Raw genomic sequence first — 22,223 nt, 5'->3', positions numbered from 1 at the left:
AAGCAGTCTGCTGCAGTGTTGTGCTTGTCAGAGTAGTATAATTTTTTTACAGTCAACTTATGCCTGGTGTGTGTTTTTAATGCAGGTAATAAACTTCACATTGCCTCATACTGTTCAGCACTACGTGCACCGTGTGGGCCGTACAGCTCGTGCTGGAAAGAGTGGACGGTATGTGATGCTGTTCCTTCTCCTATTTAGTTGTGAACCACATTGTGACCTTCACGGGTAATAGTGCAAATAGTGAATTTATGTCATGCGCTGCTGGCTACAAAAGCTTGTGGACTAGGTAAACCATAACAATCTTAATCTTTGTTGGCAGCCTAGGCATGCAGTCAGAAAGTGGGATATATTTTCTGTAACATTATTATTTTTTGCCTCTGCTGTGCACGTCTTAATTTCAATGTGCATGCCCAGGACATATGAAAATTTCAAAGAGAGGGCCCATATTTTAGCATAGGCTTACTATTGTGCTTTGAATGCCAGATTTTTTAGTAGCCACGTATGGTAGATTGTTGATGCAGAGCCTCTTTGGAGTCAGTGCTGAGCTAGTGTTGAGTGTGCAATAATTTTTTTCCACGATTTATGCACCTGCTTTCGACTGAAGGAGTAAGAAAGCATTATGCAATGTGGAAAGCAAAAATTCAGCGCACATGGATGAAGGAGACATCGCTAACCCAACCTGCTGTTCTTATACAATGCGTAATTGCTAGTTTAGTCACAGGCATTGGAAGCAGTATGTACAGCCTTTAGTGTGTACTTTTCACAGCCAGTTGTTTTTCTGGAAAGAAGAGCAGTCTTTGTCAAAGAGAAGTAGGTTTTTATCCCTTGCCATGGCTAGAACAAGCACCTCTGTTGCCTGCAGGTCAGTCTCGATGGTTGGCGAGCAGGAGAGGAAGCTCCTCAAGGAGATTGTCAAGCAGGCCAGGACACCTGTGAAGCAACGTATCCTGCCACCTGGTGAGGCTTTTTTGGCACGGTTTTCTTTTATTTGGAGCAGCCCTTTAAAATTGTGCCCTTCGGTACCGCAGTAATTTCTTGAAACCTTTGGTACCTTGTTTACAAACGGTGAATGTAGGGCTTATAGATGTGCATAAGTTAATGGAACGTGATCCTAGCGAAGAAATTTAATGTTTTGCATCCAGGGTACATTGCTTGAGATTTATTGGTGCACCGCTTAATTGCACACTCTGAACTGGGCTACATGTAAAGGCAGTGATCACATTAAGTGTTTAGAGCAGCTCTTCTTAGCTCTTTCCTCGTTTTTACGGCGTCGGCATTCACAAGCCAGTTGTGGCTCTTCTGGCTATCTTGGCTGCACGCAAAGTTGCTATTGCGCCACTATCGGCACTTTGCTGAGTGTGCTGGCGATGATGGCTCACATGGTGAACTTTGCTCCAATCCACTCTCACCTGCCAGGCTCATGAGGTCTGAGGAAAAGCCACCTTTTCGATGACCCTGCCCATCGCGGCAAAGAATGCAGGAGGCACTGGCTAGAAAGAGTTTCGCTGAACGGGGGAAAAATGTGGCGCGGGCCTTTGTGAAAGCGAAGGTAGTGAAACAGCCTTGAGGAATATGTAAGGGGGGAAGAATGGGCAGATGGCCACAAGGCTGTGCAGCACGAAACACGAAGCAGTGAGCCAAAAAGCTGTGGAGCGGCGGCTGCTGCTGCAGCACCGAGGACTGCATGTGCCAACGTGTGGGAGGCTTCCTGCGTAATGCTGCAGATTTTTTGTTCTCAGTCCGCAAAGTTTCATATTTTCTGCGGCAGAAATTTACGGACCTGCTTTTCCCTGCCTTTAGTGTGGCCCTTTCCGCTGGTGAGGTGATGTCGCTGTCGCCTATTTTTGAGATTGACATGTGTGTTGTTATGAAGCGGCATCTTATTTTATTTAGATGCTACAAGTGCTGGATAGCATGGGCAGTTCATTTACTTTAGTTGTGCATGTCTGAAGCAGTTGGAGCAGTTACTTGAATGTTGCTAAATAAATTCAAATCAGTGTTTATTTTTGACTCCACGGAGCAGTGGGTGTCAAGAAAAAAAGCTTGAACAAGCCTGATGAGCTCCTGAGCCCTACAGTATCAGCAGCTTTCTGACGGTAACCTTGCATAACTGGAATTTCGTGCGGAGGAAATGCTCAGGATATGGATGTTAAACATTTAAGCATTCAGAAGGGTAGGAAGGCTGTGCTGGAATATTTGCTAGCCATAATTTTTACATGGTGCACTCACATGAGTTTTTCTTGAAACCATTCTGCAAACTCACTATAGCATTACATTTTTCGATAAAACGGGATACAAATATGCAGAGTCTTGTTTTTCAAGGCCTTTGAAAAAAACTGGGTGTAAAATTATTGGCCCACAGTTCGCTAGGTCATTTTGGTTACCCTTCTTGAAAGCAAGTTGTAACTTTTGCAGCCTGCCTCGGATTCTGGGCAGAGATTAAAAATACAAGTCACCATTGGAGCAGTTAAATCAATAACATCTTTGATTAGGGAGGTCTGAAAGTCGCCTATGCCACAGGGCGTACTGTGCATACTAAATTGTGCAATTTTTGGAAGCCACAGAACAGGTTGACTATGATGGGGGTGTTGCAAATTTGACATGGCTCTCCTTTCATCTGACGTACCTTGCAAGACTGTTCTTTATAGTATCTAGATTGTCGGTGTTAAGTACTAACTGCAAACGTCTTGTTTCCGGTTGGTGTGCAGATGTAGTGGCACACTTCCGGGAGAAAATAGCCGGCCTGGAGCAAGAGTTGGAGACCATTCTGGAGGAAGAGAAGGCCGAGAAGGAGCTGGGCATTATTGAGAAGGAGGTTGACAAAGCAACGGACCTGGTCAATAAGAAAGCAGCTGCCAAGGAGCCACAGCGTACCTGGTTCCAGACACCCAAGGAAAAGTTCCGAGAACAAGGTGGGCAGCTTCACCTTTTGCATGACAGGTATTACCGTATTTACTCGCGTAATGAACCCACTTTTTTTCCCGAAAAATTGACTTCAAGTTGGGGGGGGGGGGGGGGGGTTCATTATGTGGGAAAAGTTTTTTTCCGAAATTTTTCGGGCGATTAAATTTCATATCACAACATCGATAAAAAATGCAATCGCAGCCTTACCTCTATAGAAAAACCACGGATGCGATGTGAATAAAAAAATTGATTTCACACACTGCTCGGCTCGGTCTCGCATTATCATTCGGCCTCGCTCTCAGAGTCTAGGCTTTCGCTCGCATCGCTCGCAACTTCGTCGTCGTCGTCGTCATTGTCCCACAACGCGTCATCTTCTGTGCCGTCCAAGAAGTTTGAGATTCCAGTTTTCTTGAAGCTGCGGACGATCACCTCGGGGGTAATTAAATTCCACGCTTCCAAAATCCATCGGCAAAGCATGTCGATGGTTGGCCTTTGTATCTTGCCAGTCGATGTCAGGTCGTGGTTGCCCGCTGCCATCCACTCAGTGTACAGCCGCTGCACGTTGTCCTTAAATGGTTTGTTGACAGAGACGTCAAGTGGGTGCAGCACTGAGGTTAGGCCACCTGGAATTACGGCGATGTCTGTTCACAGCTCGCTCATTTGGCGGCAGACGTCTTTGTCTAGGTGGCCACGAAAACTATCTAAGACAAGGAGCGACGGCAGAAGAAGGGCCCCTGGTCGCCGTCCCCAGACTGTCTTGAGGCAGTCGACCATCAATTGTGCCGACATCCACCCTTTCTCTTGGGCACGAATATGAATCCCAGCCGGAAAGGTGCCTTTTCGAAAAGTTTTCCTCTTAAATATAACGAACGGCGGCAGTTTTCTGCCATCCGCCGTTACAGCGAGCATTACGGTGCACCGCTGTGTCTTGGCGCCCGTTGTCCTCACGTGCACGCTTTTTGCTCCTTTCAGGTCCACAGTGCTGTTCCGCGGCATATCAAAGTTTATCGCCGTTTGGTCGGCATTCCCAATATGTGAGAGCAGGAACTACTTCTCCTCCCGGATACGTATCACAAAGCGATGAAAGTCGTGCACTTTGTCCTCACAGTCCGCCGGCAGCCGCTGACATAGTGTCGTATGCCTTCTCAGGCATAGCCCGTTCTGATGCATAAAACGAGTTGTCCAACCACTGCTGGGCCGCCGTGGTGGCTCAGTGGCTATGGTGCTCGGCTGCTGACCCAAAAGACACGGGTTCGATCCCGGCCGCGGCGGCTAGAATTTCTTTGGAGGAGAAATTCTAGAGGCCCGTGTACTGTGCGATGTCAGTGCACGTTAAAGAACCCCAGGTGGTCGAAATTTCCGGAGCCCTTCACTACGGCGTCTCTCATAGCCTTAGTCGCTTTGGGACGTTAAACCCCACAAAACCAACCAACCAACCAACCACTGCTGGCTTTAAATTCGAGAACAGAAATGCCGTGACTCCTTGCAGTGGCCCGCGCGTGGTTCTGAATGAGCTTGTGAGAGACAGCTCATCCTTCGTTGCGCAGCCTCTTCACGTAGTTCAGCACTTCTTCCTCCACGTGAGGGAACTTCCCTTGTTTGGGCCCTCGAAATGCGCGCCGATCTTTTCCGGTAGCCCTCAGTTCGTCCTCTTGTTTACACCAGTAGCGCACACGCACCGGGTCGACATTGAAGAGTCGCCCGGCCGCTCGGTTGCCGTACTCCAAGGCATGCTCCACAACTTTTACCTTGAAACCCGCCGTGTAGCTGGCGTAACGACCCATTACCACAACGCACAAGTCAAAGCACACAGAGCACTCACACGCAGCTCCAGCAATATGGCGGGTGGCTGACGTCCAAATGCGTTGTCTTTACTTTGTTTTGCTGTTGCTGCGCACAAACGGCGCTATGAGCAAGGTTTTGTTTTGCGTTTGACAGATGGCGCTAAGCAACCAATTTAAGATCATCATCATCCTCTGCAAAAGCGCGCGGTCTCCAAGTTTCGTTTCCGCGTCACCTGCGCTCATGTCTCCGGCGTTTCTCTCGCATTAGACAATAATAATCATGCAGTTATGGCAAAGGAAAGATGTGGCAATTGCCACTCTCACTAGGAGGTCACCTGAGCTGCGCTGTGAGCGAAGGGAAGAAGAGCCGTTGTGAAGGGTTCCAGAATACTGAGCTACCCCGCCGGTGCATCTCTCATTAAAAGAAACTGGCTGCATCACGTCGCGAACTGTCGACTTTGTTATCGTCCGGCCAATCGTGCCGAGATAATGTGAGCATGCTCCAATATGGCCCTGAAGATCGGCACGCAGCTTTTACATGAGAAAAAAAAAATCTCATTTTTCGAGGCGAAAAGTAGGGGGGGGGGGGGGGGGGGGTTCATTATGTGAGTGGGTTCATTACGTGAGTATATACGGTATCTTCTGCCATAGGTGCCCACCTGCATGATCAAGATTTTACAAACATTGAAGGCAAGGTACAAATCCAGTAGTCATCTACCATGAACATAGCTGGGGCTCCTTGAGTACCGAAAATAAAAAAGGGTGAACAAAAGCCGAGGGCACAGAAGGTAGAACTTTTAAGACTGCAGGCATTAGGTTATATGACACATAGTAATCACAGTTTGGGGCAGATTTCTTAGCATGGACAGAAGAGCACTTGCCAAAAAATTGCAAGAGTTCACTTTGCTAGTTCTTTGAAATGCAGCAGTGGAATGTTACATGATTGCTCTTGAAGCACAAGGTCATGGATAGGTGCAGTCAAATTGACCTGGTGGATTGGAACAACCATATGTAGAGTTCTTTGTTCAGACTCATCGCACCTTTCCATCCAAGTGATGGAAAGTGCTTTGTTAAAGAGCAAGAAGTTGTTTTTTTTTTGCCCCAGAAGTGCTGTCAACAACTTTACAGGGCCTGTAGACATTTTTCAGGACTGCGATTCTCAACTAAGCTCTGAGGGAAAGTGCAGATTGCATGGGTATGACTTTTGATGCTTCAAATGTTCCGTAAAATTAGAGTTTTGTAAAGGTACACAGCACTCATATATCTTTTATACATGAGATTTTTAATGGGATATTTCAGATGCTTGACTTATGATTCTAAATATTCAAGTTTAAATCCAGCAGGTGCGATTGTATACTACATTACTACTGTATGTCATCAGCAATGAAATCATCCCTACTATTACATCAGTCATGATGAATACTTGCAGCAGTATGGACTAATCAAAAATAGCTTAAATATTTTCACTTACCTGAAAAAGGTTGAGACCTAAGGTATTCCATAAAGGAAAGGCACACGTGAAAGGTTTTATTCACTCAAGAGCACAGCACAGAAGTCCATTATTTCTGCTTGCTGCTGAGGCCACCTCACAGCTACTAGTCCAGCCTCAGAGGCAGTTTTAAACCCAGACCAAATGGCGTCGTTAGGCCCTATTTTGGGGCGGACAGGTGCAGCACTCCTAGTGTGCTCACTCTTTCTCCAGCTGTATGGCCCGAGCTGTCTTCGGCTTGCTTGCCATCAGTACTGCTTGCAATGAGTTGAAGTTTTGTCAGTGTTGCAAGAATGTCACTGCTTCTCTCAGTGGTGCGCCTTGAGATGCTGAGGGCAACTCAGACCATCTAATTTTTGTTCTTTTTGTGTATGTAATAGTTGTCTGGCAGCAAAAGCTGCATTTATTACTGAGAAAATTGCATTTAAAATCTTTTCTGCCAATCTGTTCATACCTGTGACATCTGCATTGAAAAGGACTAGTGGTAGTTAACAGCAGTGTTGCCTAGCCTCTGGGATCTGCGCCTGAAAAGGCATGGTTTGCTTGCGAAAACGGCCAGTGGTGGCAGCACCTGTATTTTATTTCTTGGTCTCTTCTACCTTAAGAAAGCGCAGTTTTGATTCAGAGTGATTGTAACGCTGTAATCTCAATGCAGGCCAACTTCAATTTGTCCTCCGATTTCTGTAAGCAAGTATGACTTAAGTTAGGTTTTCCTATTTGTGCTAGGCTCTGCAAGGTGTCTGCATTTTTGCATAAACAATAAGCCGTGCTTCTGCACTGAAGTGCGTAAGTTTTATGTGTGTTTTTACTGCACTGTTACCACTCCTTCTGGAAGTTTGGTTTCGACGTGCCTCTCTGTGCACTTATCTTTCACTACCATCTTGACCCAATTGGTTACATGTTAAAGTAAGTATACTTCAGTCTAAGAGCATGGTTTACACATTCCCATCTCTTTTCATGGTTGTGCAGTTCTTGTGAAAACAAACATTTTTTTTCATTCTTCTTAACTTCTGTTGATACGCAGGTTGATTTTACATCGTTTTGCACAGATGACGAAAGACAAGAAATTTACAGATCTTATTTCCTTACTGTACATGCTTGGAAAATGCTGTGTGCAGACATGTAAGTTATGTACATCTCATTTCAGTGCAACTGAAGCTTGGCAAGCACAGCAAGCACACACTGAAGAGGATGAAGATACCACCACGTGCGCAAAATGTGAGCATTTCCAACATGGTACTAAATGCGGAAACCAAACATTGCTACTCAATTTCCGACATGGTACCAAGTGCAGAAACCAAACATTGCTGCTCATTTTTAATGTCTCCACAAAGCCCCCTGAAAGCTTGACCTTTGATTTTCTGGAACATGAAAGGGACATTTTGTGCTCTTATGTTGGTGGCTGCACAAATTTCACAAAGCCTGCTGTGTTAGAGAAGCATAACCATCATTTTGCTTATGTTTCTTGAAGGTGGTGCCAGTATTACTAAAGGCGGGAGCACATGAGTTAACCATCTGTTTTGCATATGTCATACAGTCGAGCCCACATGTAGTGAACTCTAAAAAAGCCGCCGACGAGATCGACATAACGCGTAATTCGATATAATAGTAGCGGTAGATTGAACAACATACAAATGCATTTAGATAGAAAAAATTTACTTCTGTGGCAGCCACTTACTGCGCACAGATTACCATGCAAAATGGTCATGAATTTTTTAGTTTCTTTATCTTCATTACCTTGGAGAAAACACATTTTTCGGTGTTATTAATGGACTCTGAACAGGTGAGATCACAGCCTTCTATCAACGTGCAGTAGCAACGATCCATGCTGAGCGCTTGGAGTACATTGAAGCATGTGGGCACAGGTTTTCTCAAGTCCTCGTCACAGTTCGTATCAGCGGTGTCCAGGTTATCCGCTATGTCGGCAGTGATGTCTTCATCCGCAAGGTCCCCTGCGGCCTTAACGTCGTCGTCTCCCACGGAAACAAAGTTGCCTGCAGCTGCTTCATCACAAATAGCACCAGGAAATTTAGACAGCTGGTTCCACAAATTATTAAGACCAGCAATAGCTTCGTCAAGCTCACCCGACAAAGTATTTGCTCCGTCTGTCCGTCATTCCACGACCCACTCAGCATAGACATATAGAGTGCCTGCGTGGTTGATTTTTAGGTCTCTTCCAGTCCTCAGGTTCTGTTGGAGCCTTTCAGTTGGACATTTCTTAGAACCAGCCTTCACTGCACGGATATTTTCTGTGGTCCAAAGGTTTAAGCACCGACATAGCGTTCGGGGGCTGGAAGCGGAAGCTCAGTGTTGCTGAAATTAGCAGCCCAGCAGTGGGCAGAGCAGTTGTCAACGAGAAGACAGTCGTTGCGATTTTGGAGTACCAAGTCGTCTTTCCAAGACTTCAGCCACTTGGCAAAAAGTTTGCCAGCCGTCCACGCTGTTCGCTTGTACGTGTTGGTCACTGGAACCGAAAGCGCGTTCTGCAAACATTGCAAAGACTTACTATTTCTGATCATGAGTGGTCAAAGGTTTGTCGATCCATCCATGTTGGTGGCGAGCAACACTGATATTCTAGCTGTGCTTATTTTTCCATCGTGGGTGTTGTCTTCACAAAACGCTAATGTCTTGTTCAGAAGCGTCTGCCAAAATAACAGAGTTTCATCTCCATTGGAAGTATCACGGTGTTGGTACCTTGCTGTAATGTTGCCCCAAGTTTCCTCAATCCACTTGTTCACAGCGTCAATGACCACAGTACGGCTTTCACCAGTGATTGCCCTGCCAACGATTTCATGACACTCTTTATAGCGCTGCAGCCAACCACAGCCACCGCGGAAGTCTGTTCTGTTGAGAACAAAAGCAGTCCTTTTCCTTTGCAAGAAAAGTAAGCACTGTCTGGAGACGTTAAAACGTGTGCATCGCTATCCATTGAATTGTTTTGCTGGCAAAATGAACGAAAGTGATGGTCAAGCGTGTTGTTATCGTCACCTTCAACATTTTCAAAAACAAGGTTTGAGTAACAAGTGCAGCACTGCTGCCACGGTCACTCCAGTTCGTGCAGCCACTGACCACCCTCTGAGCGCTGCTTCTGCTGCGATTAGCATTGCACCCCTCGAGACTGTGTAGTGGCGCCTTTGTTTCCTTCAGCTCAACACAATAAACTAAACAGCAGAAATCTACCGCAGTCGAGTATAGTGTCAATCAAGGTGCAGAGTAAAGTGGGCTGTCTTGCAAACGATGCCACGGTGGACTACAACCAAGATGATGGTTGGCTACCTCCGGTAAACGCGCACATGCGCAGTAGGCTTTGTGAAATCCATCTTTATTTCCTCCATGGTGAAATTGGTCTATTGCCGATGGCAATTTTCATGCGGTGTTCATTGGCGTGACAACGTGGGCACAGCTGGCGCAACGCGCTGAAAACGCATGTTCTGTGTGCGCTCGCTGCCTATGTCATGGAAATCCAGGTCATCTATGCTGCGGGAAAGCTAACCTCCAGGGATGTGCTGAGGGAAAGCCAGCTTCTTGAGTCAACCAGTGTTGCCCAAAGTTCGATTTATCCGATATGACTGCTAATTTTTGTACGATGTAGCCACACATTTTCCTATACATTCACATTGTAACTTTACAGTGGTTAGAAATTCTTGATGTAAAGGATAATTCTATCTTACCGATTTCGATATAATTGTGGTCGACTGTAGTGTGCACATGGCATTGTTTCAGCTGGAGCAGTGGAGCCAGACATGACATAACTTAATTGGGAGCATGCTTTTCTGTTGCTAGCTTCTGCTGATAGATACCAGTGTGACATACCAGTTTGACAGCTCAGATACCAGTGTGACAGCTCATGTAGAACCCACGCACCCCTACGGTCTTTGAGGTATTGCGAATAAATAAATAAACAATTGATTGCATTTAATGAAGCATCGGTCTGTAGCATTTTAAACTTCCATATAAGAGCACATTCTTATTGATGATAATGCTGACTAGTGGAGGTAAGAGTTAGGGCATACAAAATTATTGTTCTCTTAACTCTCAGAACCACACAGAAACAGCGTGCAATTTTTCAGTATCTGTAAAGAAATTGCTATAAATGTTATCTTATTCAAAAGGTAGCTGTACTAAAAATTGGCTAGCATCAATCCTTGTACCGAGCAGGGCTCTTAATCTTTATTTTCTTCTTACTCCCTCATGCCTCCCCTGCCCTGCTTAGGCTGAAGACCGTGTCTCTAGGGAGTTGGAGAAGACGGCACAGTACCAGGCTCGCATGGCCAAGCGGGCCAAGAAGCCCAAGCGCATACGGGCCATCAGTGATGATGATGGTGCGAAGAAGATGAACGCACGTGAGTTTGATGTGGTTTTGTGTGTTCAGGTCACAGTCCAAGGTTATTCATTTCAGGCAGGCATAGCTGTGGCTCCCTTTGGAGCTGCGTAGTAGTATTCTGGGGCCCTGTCGCTGCTTTTCTTTTTCATGTGCACCTCGGAAACAGCAGCACCCAGCTTCCTTTGGTAGTTGTAATTAGTGGATATCTTTGTCACCTGATGCAATTTTGAGGTGTGTTTCAAATATAGCTAGCTCTGTCTAGAGAAAGTACATAGGTATATGGTCACACATAATTGTGCTTTTGAGATAACTTGGGACAACCCCCTTAATGTACAAAAGTATAGTTGGCTAGCGCTTTGCGGAACGGGCGCTGAAAGAGAAAGAGCAAGATGGGAGAGATTGCAAAAAAAAAAATGCTGCCACAAGGGCAACTCTCTCGCTTTGGCCTGTAGCACTTCTGTGGTCACTAAAAGTGCCACTGATCTCCATGATTTCACGAACTTTGCGAATGCTGATTCCACTTCAGGCCTGGGAAGACGCAAAAAAAAAAACAAAAAAACGCTGCCACAAGGGCAACTCTCTCGCTTTGGCCTGTAGCACTTCTGTGGTCACTAAAAGTGCCACTGATCTCCATGATTTCACGAACTTTGCGAATGCTGATTCCACTTCAGGCCTGGGAAGACGCAAAAAAAAAAAAAAAACGCTGCCACAAGGGCAACTCTCTCGCTTTGGCCTGTAGCACTTCTGTGGTCACTAAAAGTGCCACTGATCTCCATGATTTCACGAACTTTGCGAATGCTGATTCCACTTCAGGCTTGGGAAGACGCAAAAAAAAAAAAAAAAAAACGCTGCCACAAGGGCAACTCTTTCGCTTTGGCCTGTAGCACTTCTGTGGTCACTAAAAGTGCCACTGATCTCCATGATTTCACGAACTTTGCGAATGCTGATTCCACTTCAGGCCTGGGAAGACCCTCCTCATTGTGGTGAAAGCAAAAAGTTAATCACGCTACCCCCTCCAACGAGGAACATTCTTTTCATCCATGTCGAAGTCTCAACCAGTTTGCAGGTTTAAAGGCTGCTTTGCAGCGAGCACAACTTTTCACTTGAAGGCAGCACTACAATGACATTGTCTGCTTAGTGCCATGATGTTGGTGAAAAACCGCGTGTGAAAAACTTGCACTGCCACGGAACATGTCCATGCCACCACACGAAGAGAAAATGAGGTCAAAATGGCAGCCAGTGCTTGTGCGTGCTCTTATCGGCATCAGCTGGGGACAGGACATCAGTTAGGCGCCACCTGCGTGCTGCTTTTTTGTTTTGTTTCTGTGTCTTGTCATCATATTTTATAAATAACGACAAAATCCTCGAGTCTAAGCTGACCTAAGAGTTTCATATTTCTAGTTTTTGAAATGACTATTGGCCTAGACTCAAACAAATATGGTATGTCTCTTCACAGTCTTTTTGTGAAGACTGGAGACAGTTATTTGTGTTTAAAGCTCACCATATTGACCAGACATCTGTTTGCAGTATTATTTTCCACAATTTTTTTACCTATTTAATTAGCGTGGTGCTTGTTTCTGCCGTAATATCTCAATGTGACCTGCTTTTCTTGCAGCTAAAGGCAAGAAGGGTGGCAAGAAGCGCAAGAGCTTTGATGCTGAGCTTGTGGACACCAGTCAGAAGGCCGTCAAGAAATTCCGCTATGGGTATGTTGCTTCACAAACAAACCTTTGGCTCCGGTAGGGTAGGAGTTGCCTTAATTAAAGGACCATGGAACAGTATTTACTGAGGTTAAGAAAAGCGGGCTAGTGATAGACACCCTATTTACTCGCATAATGAACCCGAGTTTTTTTCCAGAAAAGTTTACATCAATTTGGGGGGAGGGTTCATTATGCCGGGAAAACAAAGTTTCGACATTTTTTTGTAAGGGTCGAAATTTTATATGTCGTACATCTGCCCGCTCGCCCGCCAGCCCAGCTCTCTGTCAGTCGATGCATCCATACATCCATCAATAACAAAATTGTGCAGTTAAATTTTGTCCCTGGGTCACCCGTGTTCGTGTTGCTGGTGTTAGCATGTTCGCTTCAAGAGGTGTGTGCTATATCATGCTGTGATCCTGTGATTTTGTGATAGTCGACGGTGCCGGCTAATTGCGATGATATACAGTGAACATAATGAACTGGCTCTGAAGGTCAGGTGCATGTTTTTTACGCAAGGTTAGAAGGAAAGTAAATTTTAATGACAAAATTGGGGGAAGGGTTCATTACCTGAGTAAATACGGTGTTCCATCACTTCTCACCCCACTGCAAGAATTTTTCAGCTAGCTTCAAATTGATGCTCCTTTTCGCCCTCCTCAACCCATACACTTCGACATGCCAGAAAAAAAATAATGAAGGTTGGAAGTACACGTCGCCCGTGAATATGTCACTTGTTGGTGCCCAGTTTGCCTACTTCTGGCGATTATCGGACGCTGACAGTCTGATGCATTCCAGGCAGCTTGCTCACCATGTCTTGAATAACATGCCTGAGTTTGATGCTTCGCCAGTTCCTGGTTTTCCAGCTGGCAACGCAGACAGGCATATTCACCTTGAGTGGAAAGTCTGTGAATGACTCTGGAAGCATGCGCAAAGGAATTGACCTCCCGCATTCCCAAGGGGTTCACGCATCTACACCAGCAGATGACCCTTGCAGCTACCGGAAGTGTGCCTGTTATATTGAGGCTGTGAATGGCAGTGTCTGGCTGTGTGTGGTAGCCTTTTGCTCACCGTGACTTCACTGGTACTTGTGATGTACACTCTCGAGACAGTAGTTTTAAATCCTTTACCCATGTGACAAGGTGCAGACCACATACATTCACGTTTTTTTAGGTGTTTATCAAGAAAAACCATTCCACTTTGGTGAACGAGAGAAATGGCTTTTCTTGATGCGCATCTACAAACACGTGAATGTTTGCGGTCCGCACCTTGGCGCACGGGTAAAGGAGCTGGTATATAAATGCTCTTCGTCCAGTAAAAATAGTTCCAAAAACCGTCACTACGTGGTGGCAAATCAGTCCACAAATTTGAAATATTATGATTTCTTGAATTATTAACTCATTGCCAGCTCCACTCCAATGACTCACAGTCAATGTGAATGCTCAAAAGCGTTCATTCTGTGCGTTGAATACATTTACCGATGGTCTTCAAAACTGTCTTAAGGTCGCCTTAAAGGGCCTGTTACACGAGTGCTGGCGCAAGCTACTGTATATAAGGCCAACTGACCTGTGCTGCAAATCGCAAGGATGCTACAAATCCCTAGCCTTTGTTTGAGCTACTCACTACAGCAGTTGCAAGTGCGGTAGTATTACAAAAATGTGGTCACTGTCTTGGTCACCATTGGGAGGCCTGAATGATGAGGTGTATTACGTATATGTTCTATTTTGACAGTTGAGGTGTTAAAATATTTTTTCTGTTTTTTTCAAGGCCTACTTACAAGGAGAAAGTGGAGATGGGTCTGGTCAAGAAGAGCAAAGGTCCGGTGAAGAAATTCAAGTCGAAGAGTCGATATCGGAGAAAATAATTACACTGGGAATGTAGTTCACTCTTGTCATATATTTGTGAATAACATATGAACTTTTCAGCGACAAGCATTCATAATATTTGAATGAATCGAAATTAAAAGGAAGATCTGTCGTGATAGAGTTCATTTATATCCACAGAGGAAAGGCAATGTGGACATGGGGGGCACCTCACATTTGCTCAGGAGATGCTGTCCAGCAAATATACTTATTTCCTGTGCTGCCAGCTTGATTGTCTTACCTGCATGGTGGCATCGGGAACAGTTGTACAGGAGACCCTCATTGAGACAAACTCAGTTAAGACGAATTCTCCGATAAGCCGAACAATGGGAGAACATTGGATTATGGGGGTTTAACGTCCCAAAGCGACTCTGGCTATGAGGGACGCCGTAGTGAAGGTCTCCGGAAATTTCGGCACACCTGGGGTTCATTAACGTGCACTGACATCGCACAGTACACAGGCCTTTAGATTTTGCCGCCATCGAAATTTGACCGCCGCGGCTGGGATTGAACCCGCATCTACCAGGCAAGCAGGCGGGTGCCATAACCACTGAGCCACCGGGGCGGCGAACATGCGTTGATCTTCCATAGACTTCCATAGAAAACAATTCGCCGTGGCGAAAAACTTCCGGCGTCGGTCAGTTGAACTTTCTCAGCGAGCTTTCTCCACACAAGCAAGGAAGAAAGAAAAGTGGTCTAATTATAACATAGTTCAACCGAGTAAATATGCGAAAGCATGTGTTTACGCTGCTATCGAAATGATTTCAGCAAGAGTCCTTGCAGCTGTGCCGCCACCAGAGCGGCGCTTGCGTCAACAACAGCGTTTTCGGAGTCTTGTAGTGGGCGAAGCCAGCACAAGGTGCGAAGGCCCAGGAAGCGCACGCGCAGTCCTGGTGGCACATACTGAATGAGGCGATAACGGCGCGTGAGCTGCCATCATTACGCAATGCGCGCACTGGCGACATAAGCGACATAGGTCCCATGGTGCCATCTACCAGCATGGCCAGTAAGTAACCAGCTCCGGTCATGCGGGTCGCCCTCAAGGTCAAGCTCCGCACAATTTTCTTGGCTGGCGTTTGCCCGTCAAATAGTGCTTTCGCACTAAAATAACGCTTCCTCGCAAGAAGGTCTTTCTGCACGCGAAGGTGCGCGGAAGCGCTCTTGTGTGCGCGACGAAGGCACGCACCATCGAGCGTGCCTGCGCGCCTCGCAGATTTTACATGTCCGGAACGTTGCGTCACTTGTCACGTGCCGTGCGTTGCCCCCGGTGGGCGAAAAGTCGCGGTGTGCACTTGCTTGTTGGCTTGAAGCTTCAGCAGTTTTTCAAATGACGCAGCGTCGGAACACGCGTTACAGTGGATATCGGCGCTGGACGTGCGTAGCCTACTGCATACAGAAAGGTTTTCCTACTTGCTCGTGGAGTTAGTAACGGCTGCGCTGCGGAATGATTGATTGATTACAAACATCTTTATTTCTTCAATATTCTCAGAACATGTGGGTGGGCCGCCTAGTCCGGTAGTCCACTGGCTGTTGCTGCTGCGCTGGCCCTCCCCACCAGCCAGTGCTGACGGTCAGGATCATCGCTGAGCAGAATAGCCTCCCACTGCTCCTCCGAGGGGTTGGGAATGGGGTCAACAGAGGGATTATATTGGCATGCCCACACCATATGGTAGAGGTTAGCTACCGCTCCTCAATGTGGACACTGCGGAGAGTATAGTGTAGGGTACCACTGGTGTAATTTAGCTGGTGTTGGGTATGTGTTGGTTTGTAGTCTCCTAATGGTGTTCTCTTCTAACTTGAGGGATTTGTGTGGTGTTGGGTACTCCTTTCTGGCTGTTCTGTATGGCGCAAGATTGTCAGCATACACTGCTAAACCTATCAGGTCGCGGCACCCTTCGTGGTCATCAGGGGAAGACGCCCGGTATAGAAGAGCTCGGGTATGCCTGTGGGCGGCTTCGTTTCCTCCTGGTAGTTCCAGGTGACCGGGGAACCAGGTGACTGAGACTTGGTTGGGTGGATGCTTAGTCAGCAATGACAACCCTGACTTGTGAATTAATCCCTGCTGCGTCCACGTAAAGGGTGTTAATTTGCTTGTCGGGACGAGATAAGAGCGAGAGAAAAAGGCGTCGAGCTGGCGGGTGATCGTACGATGTCAAGCCTGGCTCGCATGGGGCACCTTTGCCACGCGGCAGCGTGCCGCGTGCGAAAAACGCTCCATGCGAGCCAGGCGTTACGCCGCCGCAGGTCTCCGTTAGCTGTAGTGGTTGCGCAGGGCCGCTCGGCGTGAAAGGCAACAACCAGTTCGCACAAAAGTTTCCACTGAAGGATGTAGGTTGATGGATGGGTGAGCAACCCCTAGCTTTTACCTTCATTTTTAGTGCGTTAGCACTAGAAGACCCCTTCCTCTACGATTTCACCACTGTCTGTCCGGCGACGCGACAGGCAAGAGCAACCTGGATCTCGCTTCACAACCCCCACAGGTGGCAGCACCTACCATCGCAGGGCTGTAGCGCATCGCTTAACCGCTGGGTCATTCCACCTGAAAGGAGACGCGCCAATTTCTTGACACTTGGCTGAAACAATTCATGTCAGTAAAAACAAGCCTCAATATAAGCAGTGATGGGAATGCTGCGCCAATTGCGCCAATCTGCGCCATTTCGATAAAGCTGCTACATGCTGCTCCAAAAAGGGGCCTTTTTGCAAAATTGCGCCAAAGCTGCGCCAAAACGAGCCGTCGCCAACGTCAGGTACTGCCCTGTGAGGGAACTATGCTTGCGACTGTTGTCCGCCATTGAAGTCTGAGAGTAGCCGGTAAAATCCAATACGATCCAGTTCTCAGTCTTCGTCTGGAGTGCTCCGCATGGTGCTCCGTCTACTTCGTCTCTGATGGGAGAGTGTGACTGAGTGAGGGTGTCGTGAACGCGTCACGCTTTCCACCGCGTCCGAGCTCCGAGCGTTTCCGGTGGGCCGGCACCGGAGGCGAGTAGTTGGTGGAGTGGGCCGTGGCTAGGCCTTGGCGCGTCGGTGCGCGCTCTTGCACTTTCCCGCCGCTCGTTCGCCTCGACTGCGTGGTTTCAGCGGTTTCAGCGGCGTCGTGGCGGCGTCACGATGGCGCTCTCGAAACTGAAAGGTAAGCTTTTTCTCGTTTTTTGCGCCTTTTAGTTTATTCAAATGAGTCTTTCTGGACATAAGAGCTGATGAGTCAGTGTGGCGGGGTTCAAATTTAGAAACTGAACATGACTTAACAGTAGCAAATTGAGCGAATGGCGGTGGATGCACGTTGCAGAACCGCGGTAGTTTGAGCCTGCAAGAGAGGGTGCTGTTAATTCCCGGTTTGTTTACTTTTTATGAAAGAGTACTTGTAGTTTTGTGGCGTTCGTCTTACGCTAGTATCAGCTTCGAAAGCCCTGGAGCACGTGGCGTGCTGGGCAGCCGTGTAACGTCGCTCAGTAATTTCATATTGCCATCCGCAGTTCTACGAATTCCGTGGTTGAAATAAAGCTACAGTGACGTCCGGGCTGCCCATAACAATCTTGCGGCACGAAATGCATAAAACTCGCCGGCGACCGGGCCATTCACGCGCTCCTTTATTCACTCGGCATGCGAGGGCGCTTGGTAGTTTCGGATTGTCCGGCTGCGGAGCCTACGGAATGCGTTTTCCTGACATCACTTGGCTGATTGAAAGACGTCCTTAAAGCGGTGCCTTTGCAGCTTGAGCTGAAAGTGTTATATGGATATGAGCACTGAACTCATGCTAAGGAGTTTTATGTAGCGGCTTCTGAAATAAAGTGTATACCGCGGACGTATATGACGCCGTACATTTCTCACGGAGTTGGTGGGCCTTCTGGCCTTCGTGCTCGTGTTGCTGCCGTAATTAAAAAAACTTCCGAGGCGAAAATGAAAGAAAGTTCCACGGAACGCGGTATTTTGCAGCCTTCCGGCTATACGATGAAGCAACAAGCGTCTTCTGGCGCGCCCGCTACGTTCGTACGATTTTGGCGCTGCGCTGACGGCCCTGTCTGTTGTCGAAGCTTGGCAGGCTTCGCGAATTTACGGCGGAAGCTTTCAAAAAGTAAGGGGAAACAAGGTCGTTTTTCAGGGCAGCAATTAACGGGCGGGTAAGGGATACGTGGGAGAAAGCCTCCACCCTTCCTCGGCGGTCGAGGACTGCATGATAGCGCGATCGCGCGCTCAAAGCAGGTGCGCTCTTTGTCGGCGAAAGTGGTACTGCTTTTATAATTACACGTGTCCGGTTTTTAGAATGGAGCTTGCTCTGCCAAACATCTAGACAGAAGCCTTCAATACTTTGCAATTAGTGAGCTGCAAATTTTTGGCACTTTGCTTATTCTGGATTTATAACAAACTGCTCTTTTGTTTTTACGTGTTCAAATTAACGTTTATCCAAATTAACGTTTATTCATCAAATTAGTGCAGGAAAGATTGCCGGTATGTGCAGCTCAGGTGCTCTGAAAGCCCTGAAAAAGCTACTTTTGCAGCTATTAGTGCAACAGCTACAACCTAAGGACGCTGCAGTGAAGGGCTCTGGAAATTTCGACCACCTAGGTATCTTTAACGTGCACTGACATCGCACGGCCCTCTGGAATTTTGCCTCCATTGAAATTTTGTTAAAGTTAATTTTTAATATTCAGTTCTGTATCGAGGAACGTGTTTCTATAACTTGTACTGCCACGTTTGAATGAAGTGTATAATTGTTAACCATGACTGTTGTGGGAAAAGAACCGTAGTGTTTCCTGGGTCTTTATTTTTTTTTTTAGAATATGTTTAAGCACTCTACAATTATTCTCTAATTTACAGGATCATATTGCTTGCATAACAGCTTTTTATTTCATCAAACTAACATTATTATTTATCGTTTGCAGGACGCAACAGCAAATTTAACTCTGGCATATTGAAAGATGTCGACTGCAATGGAGATTGCTTCGAGGTGTGGTGCAGACCAGGAAAAAGGGAAGAAAATGCTTATTGCATTATTTGTAACCAGACAATCAACTGCTCACAGCATGGTGTCACAGCAGTGAAACGGCATTCACAGAGTAAAAAGCACTTGGAGCTGACCAGCAAGCTTCGGGGCCCTGACGGGAGGCTGAAGAGGCCAGCTGCTGTTCAAGCATCGTTGGATTTTTCATCGACAGGCACGATGACCCATGCAGACCGTGTCACAGCTAGCGAAGCACTTTTTGTTTTGGCATTGACGATAAAAGGTCTCCCATACTCATGGGCGGATACGGCTACACCCCTTCATCGCTTGATGTTTTCCGACTCAAAGGTGGCTAAAGACTTCTCCTGTAGTAGGAAAAAAGTGTCTTACGTTGTGTCAGATGGGCTTGGGCCTTATTTCAAGGGACTTGTGCATGAGGAACTGAATCGTCCTGGTGTGTTTTACAGTATCAGTGTAGATGAAACACCACTGCCAGAACAGCGGTGCCAGCAGTTTGATGTTCTCGTGCGCTACTTTTCTGGTGCTGAAAAAGGAGTAGTGGTCGAGCACCTGCAGTCGTTTCGTTTGGGGAGGGCAACGGCTGATATCCTTTTGAAATGTGTAAATGAAGCCACTGAAAATATTCCTCGAGCAGGGTTTTTTTCATTTTTCAGTGATGGTCCAAATGTAATGAAGTGTTTAAAGAAAAAATTGACCCAGGAAAACGGCCCCTTAATGGAAATCGGAGAGTGCTCGCTGCACAAGGTGCACAACGCGTTTTCATGTGCTCTTGATTCATTTGGTAGTGAAGTTGAAACTGTAGTCAGTGACGTGTATTACTTTTTCAAGACATCTTCGGTGCAAAGTGCCCAGCTCCAAGAAAAACAAGAGGCTCTTGGATTGCCTGAAACTGTGTTTTTGCGTCATGTCAACTGTCGCTGGTTGTCTCTTGTACCAGCCGTGGAAAGACTAGTCGAGCAGTTTTCTGCCCTAAAGAGCATCCTAGACTCCCAGAAACCAGTGCGTGCTGCAGGTAGCATGAGGGCGAGACTAAACAGAAACCTGAATGACAAAAGTTTCTACGCAAAGGCTCTGTTTGTGAAGAATGCAGGTGACCTAGTTGTGGGATTTCTGACGCTGTTTCAAAAGAGTGAACCTTTGCTGCATGTTCTTTATGATGAAATGGTGATGATGTTGAAGAAAATTTTGGGCAGATTTCTGAGGCCTCAGGTGTTCATGTTGAAACAGGGACATGAGCTCGCTTCCATTGATGTCGAAAGTTCGCAGAATTGGAAGGAAAGCATAGTAGTTGGGGCAGATACTGAGGAAGCTATGAAATCTTGGTCTGCTTCAGAGAAAGCTGAATTTCGACTAGGAGCTAGGTCATTTTACATAGCGTGCTCAAAGTACCTTCTGACAAGGCTTCCTCTTCAGAATTTGACACTTCAGCACCTCAGGTGCTTGCACCCAAACACCCACTCCCAGGAGTCTTCAGCAGAATCGTTCAGATATCTTGCAAAATGTGCGCCTCAAGTGATACAACCTAGCCAAGTTTCATCTCTCCTTGATGAGGTGACACTCTTAAGCTCTGAAGCGCTGAATGTGGGCACTGATGGGCCACTTGACAAATACTGGCATAATATATTTATCATCAAGGGCGCTCAAGGTGAGAGAAAATATCCGCTTTTGACTAAGCTTGTCAAGGCCCTTCTTTCGCTTCCGCATGGGAACGCTGATGTTGAGCGAGGCTTCAGCCAGAATACAAGGGTTTTGAATGAGAGGTCGAACCTTTGTCTGGCAAGCGTGAATGGTATTCGCCAGATTATGTCATTTGCCAGAAGGTACAACAGTGACCCATGCCAGCTTTCAATTTGTCCAAATGTCATTAGGGCCGTTCGAGGCGCATCGAAACGGTATGCAGAGCGCATTGCCTGCGAACAAGAGAAGTCGAAAAGGCCACGTGCAGGTGCGGATCCAGTGCTAGCAAGTGCCAGCTTGTCTAAAGCACAAGCGAAACAGAAGGTAGATGAAGCGCAGCACATGTTCAGAAATGCTGAATTGCTGATTGAGCGGGGCATGAAGCTGAAGAACTTCAGTGACATTGCGAGTGGCCAGGCAATATTGAGCCAAGCTAGGGAAAAAATGAATGATAGTGTCTCTCATCTGGCTGCCTTTAATAAGGGCTCAAAGAAAGGAACATAGGCCTGTCCATCTGATATCAGTATTTTTAAAGCACATGCCTAATTCCCTTTCATTTCTCTTGATTCTTGTGCGAAGGGTTGTCATACATGCTTACTGCAATCCAAGATGGTCAGTTCCTTTTTTTCTCGAAAGCAGGTTTAGTTCAGTGGCTGCTCCTGTTTACACTCATAATTTATTTTAATATTTTGAGTACTTCGGTCTCAGTTCTTTGTTGCTGGTGAAGACAATGTTTCTTTGTCTTGCGGTACAATTACCATGGTAATGATTACCAGTGCTAGTCAATATACACTTTGTGTGTTTCTGTATTGCATTGCATTGATGTATGCTGTTACAAATAAACTATAAATTTGTCTTCTAAGCTTTTTTTTTCGGAAATGCCGGCTCTTGCTACAAAACAAGTGACGCTTGCTACAAAGCGAATATTTTCCTGCTACAAGGCCTGCTACAAAATGGTTTTGGCCATTCCCATCACTGTATAAGTTTAGAAGCCTTCTTTTGAAGAATAATACAATTGGTCTGCAATTGTGCTCTAAAGTGTAAGAGGCCGCCGCGGTGGCTCAGTGGCTATGGTGCTCGGCTGCTGGCCCGAAAGACGCGGGTTCGATCCCGGTCGCGGCGGCTGAATTTCTTTGGAGGAGAAATTCGAGGCCCGTGTACTGTGCGATGTCAGTTTACGTTAAAGAACCCCAGGTGGTCGAAATTTCCGGAGCCCTCCACTACGTCGTCTCTCATAGCCTTAGTCGCTTTGGGACGTTAAACCCCATAAACCAAACTAAACCAAACCAAAGTGTAAGAAGTCGTCTTAATCTGGGCATTTTTTTAGAAATAATTGTTCAGGAACCGTTATTTGCCGAAAAAGTTTGTTTTCACATATAGTCAGGTACTGAGATACGCTATCGTCCCGCAAAATATAAACCGCGGATTGCGCCATTTTGGTTCATAATAGAAGCTCTGGAAAGAGGAAAAATTTCAAGATTTCCGCATTTTTAAAAGCAAATTTGCATTCTAAATTTTAAGACAGAACT

The 22,223-nt window shown here is 46.4% G+C and overlaps 1 protein-coding gene and 1 long non-coding RNA gene across 2 annotated transcripts in view; both read left to right on the top strand.

The window, feature by feature from the left end:
* The window catches only part of Rs1 (Dead-box helicase Rs1), a 29,656-nt gene extending 15,480 nt beyond the window's left edge, over positions 1 to 14,176 (top strand). The window contains exons 12-18 of the mRNA XM_089543961.1: positions 86 to 168; positions 863 to 957; positions 2,709 to 2,912; positions 7,325 to 7,395; positions 10,391 to 10,520; positions 12,117 to 12,207; positions 13,963 to 14,176. Of these exons, the coding sequence (XP_089400087.1) occupies positions 86 to 168; positions 863 to 957; positions 2,709 to 2,912; positions 7,325 to 7,395; positions 10,391 to 10,520; positions 12,117 to 12,207; positions 13,963 to 14,059 (771 nt within the window). The 3' untranslated portion in view covers positions 14,060 to 14,176. The remainder of the gene's footprint in view (positions 1 to 85; positions 169 to 862; positions 958 to 2,708; positions 2,913 to 7,324; positions 7,396 to 10,390; positions 10,521 to 12,116; positions 12,208 to 13,962) is intronic.
* A 2,096-nt stretch (positions 14,177 to 16,272) lies between these two features.
* Positions 16,273 to 21,550, top strand: LOC149341775 (uncharacterized). The gene is made up of 2 exons (XR_016282962.1): positions 16,273 to 17,187; positions 18,938 to 21,550. It is a non-coding gene; the product is annotated as an uncharacterized LOC149341775 (long non-coding RNA).
* Positions 21,551 to 22,223: the final 673 nt, after the last annotated feature.

The sequence above is a fragment of the Amblyomma mixtum genome, chromosome 5 (assembly GCF_055824585.1).
Source record: "Amblyomma mixtum isolate Tamu chromosome 5, ASM5582458v1, whole genome shotgun sequence".
Lineage (NCBI taxonomy): Eukaryota > Metazoa > Arthropoda > Arachnida > Ixodida > Ixodidae > Amblyomma > Amblyomma mixtum.
Note: the sequence above shows the minus strand (reverse complement) of the source record. Positions and strands in the feature narration are given on the sequence as shown.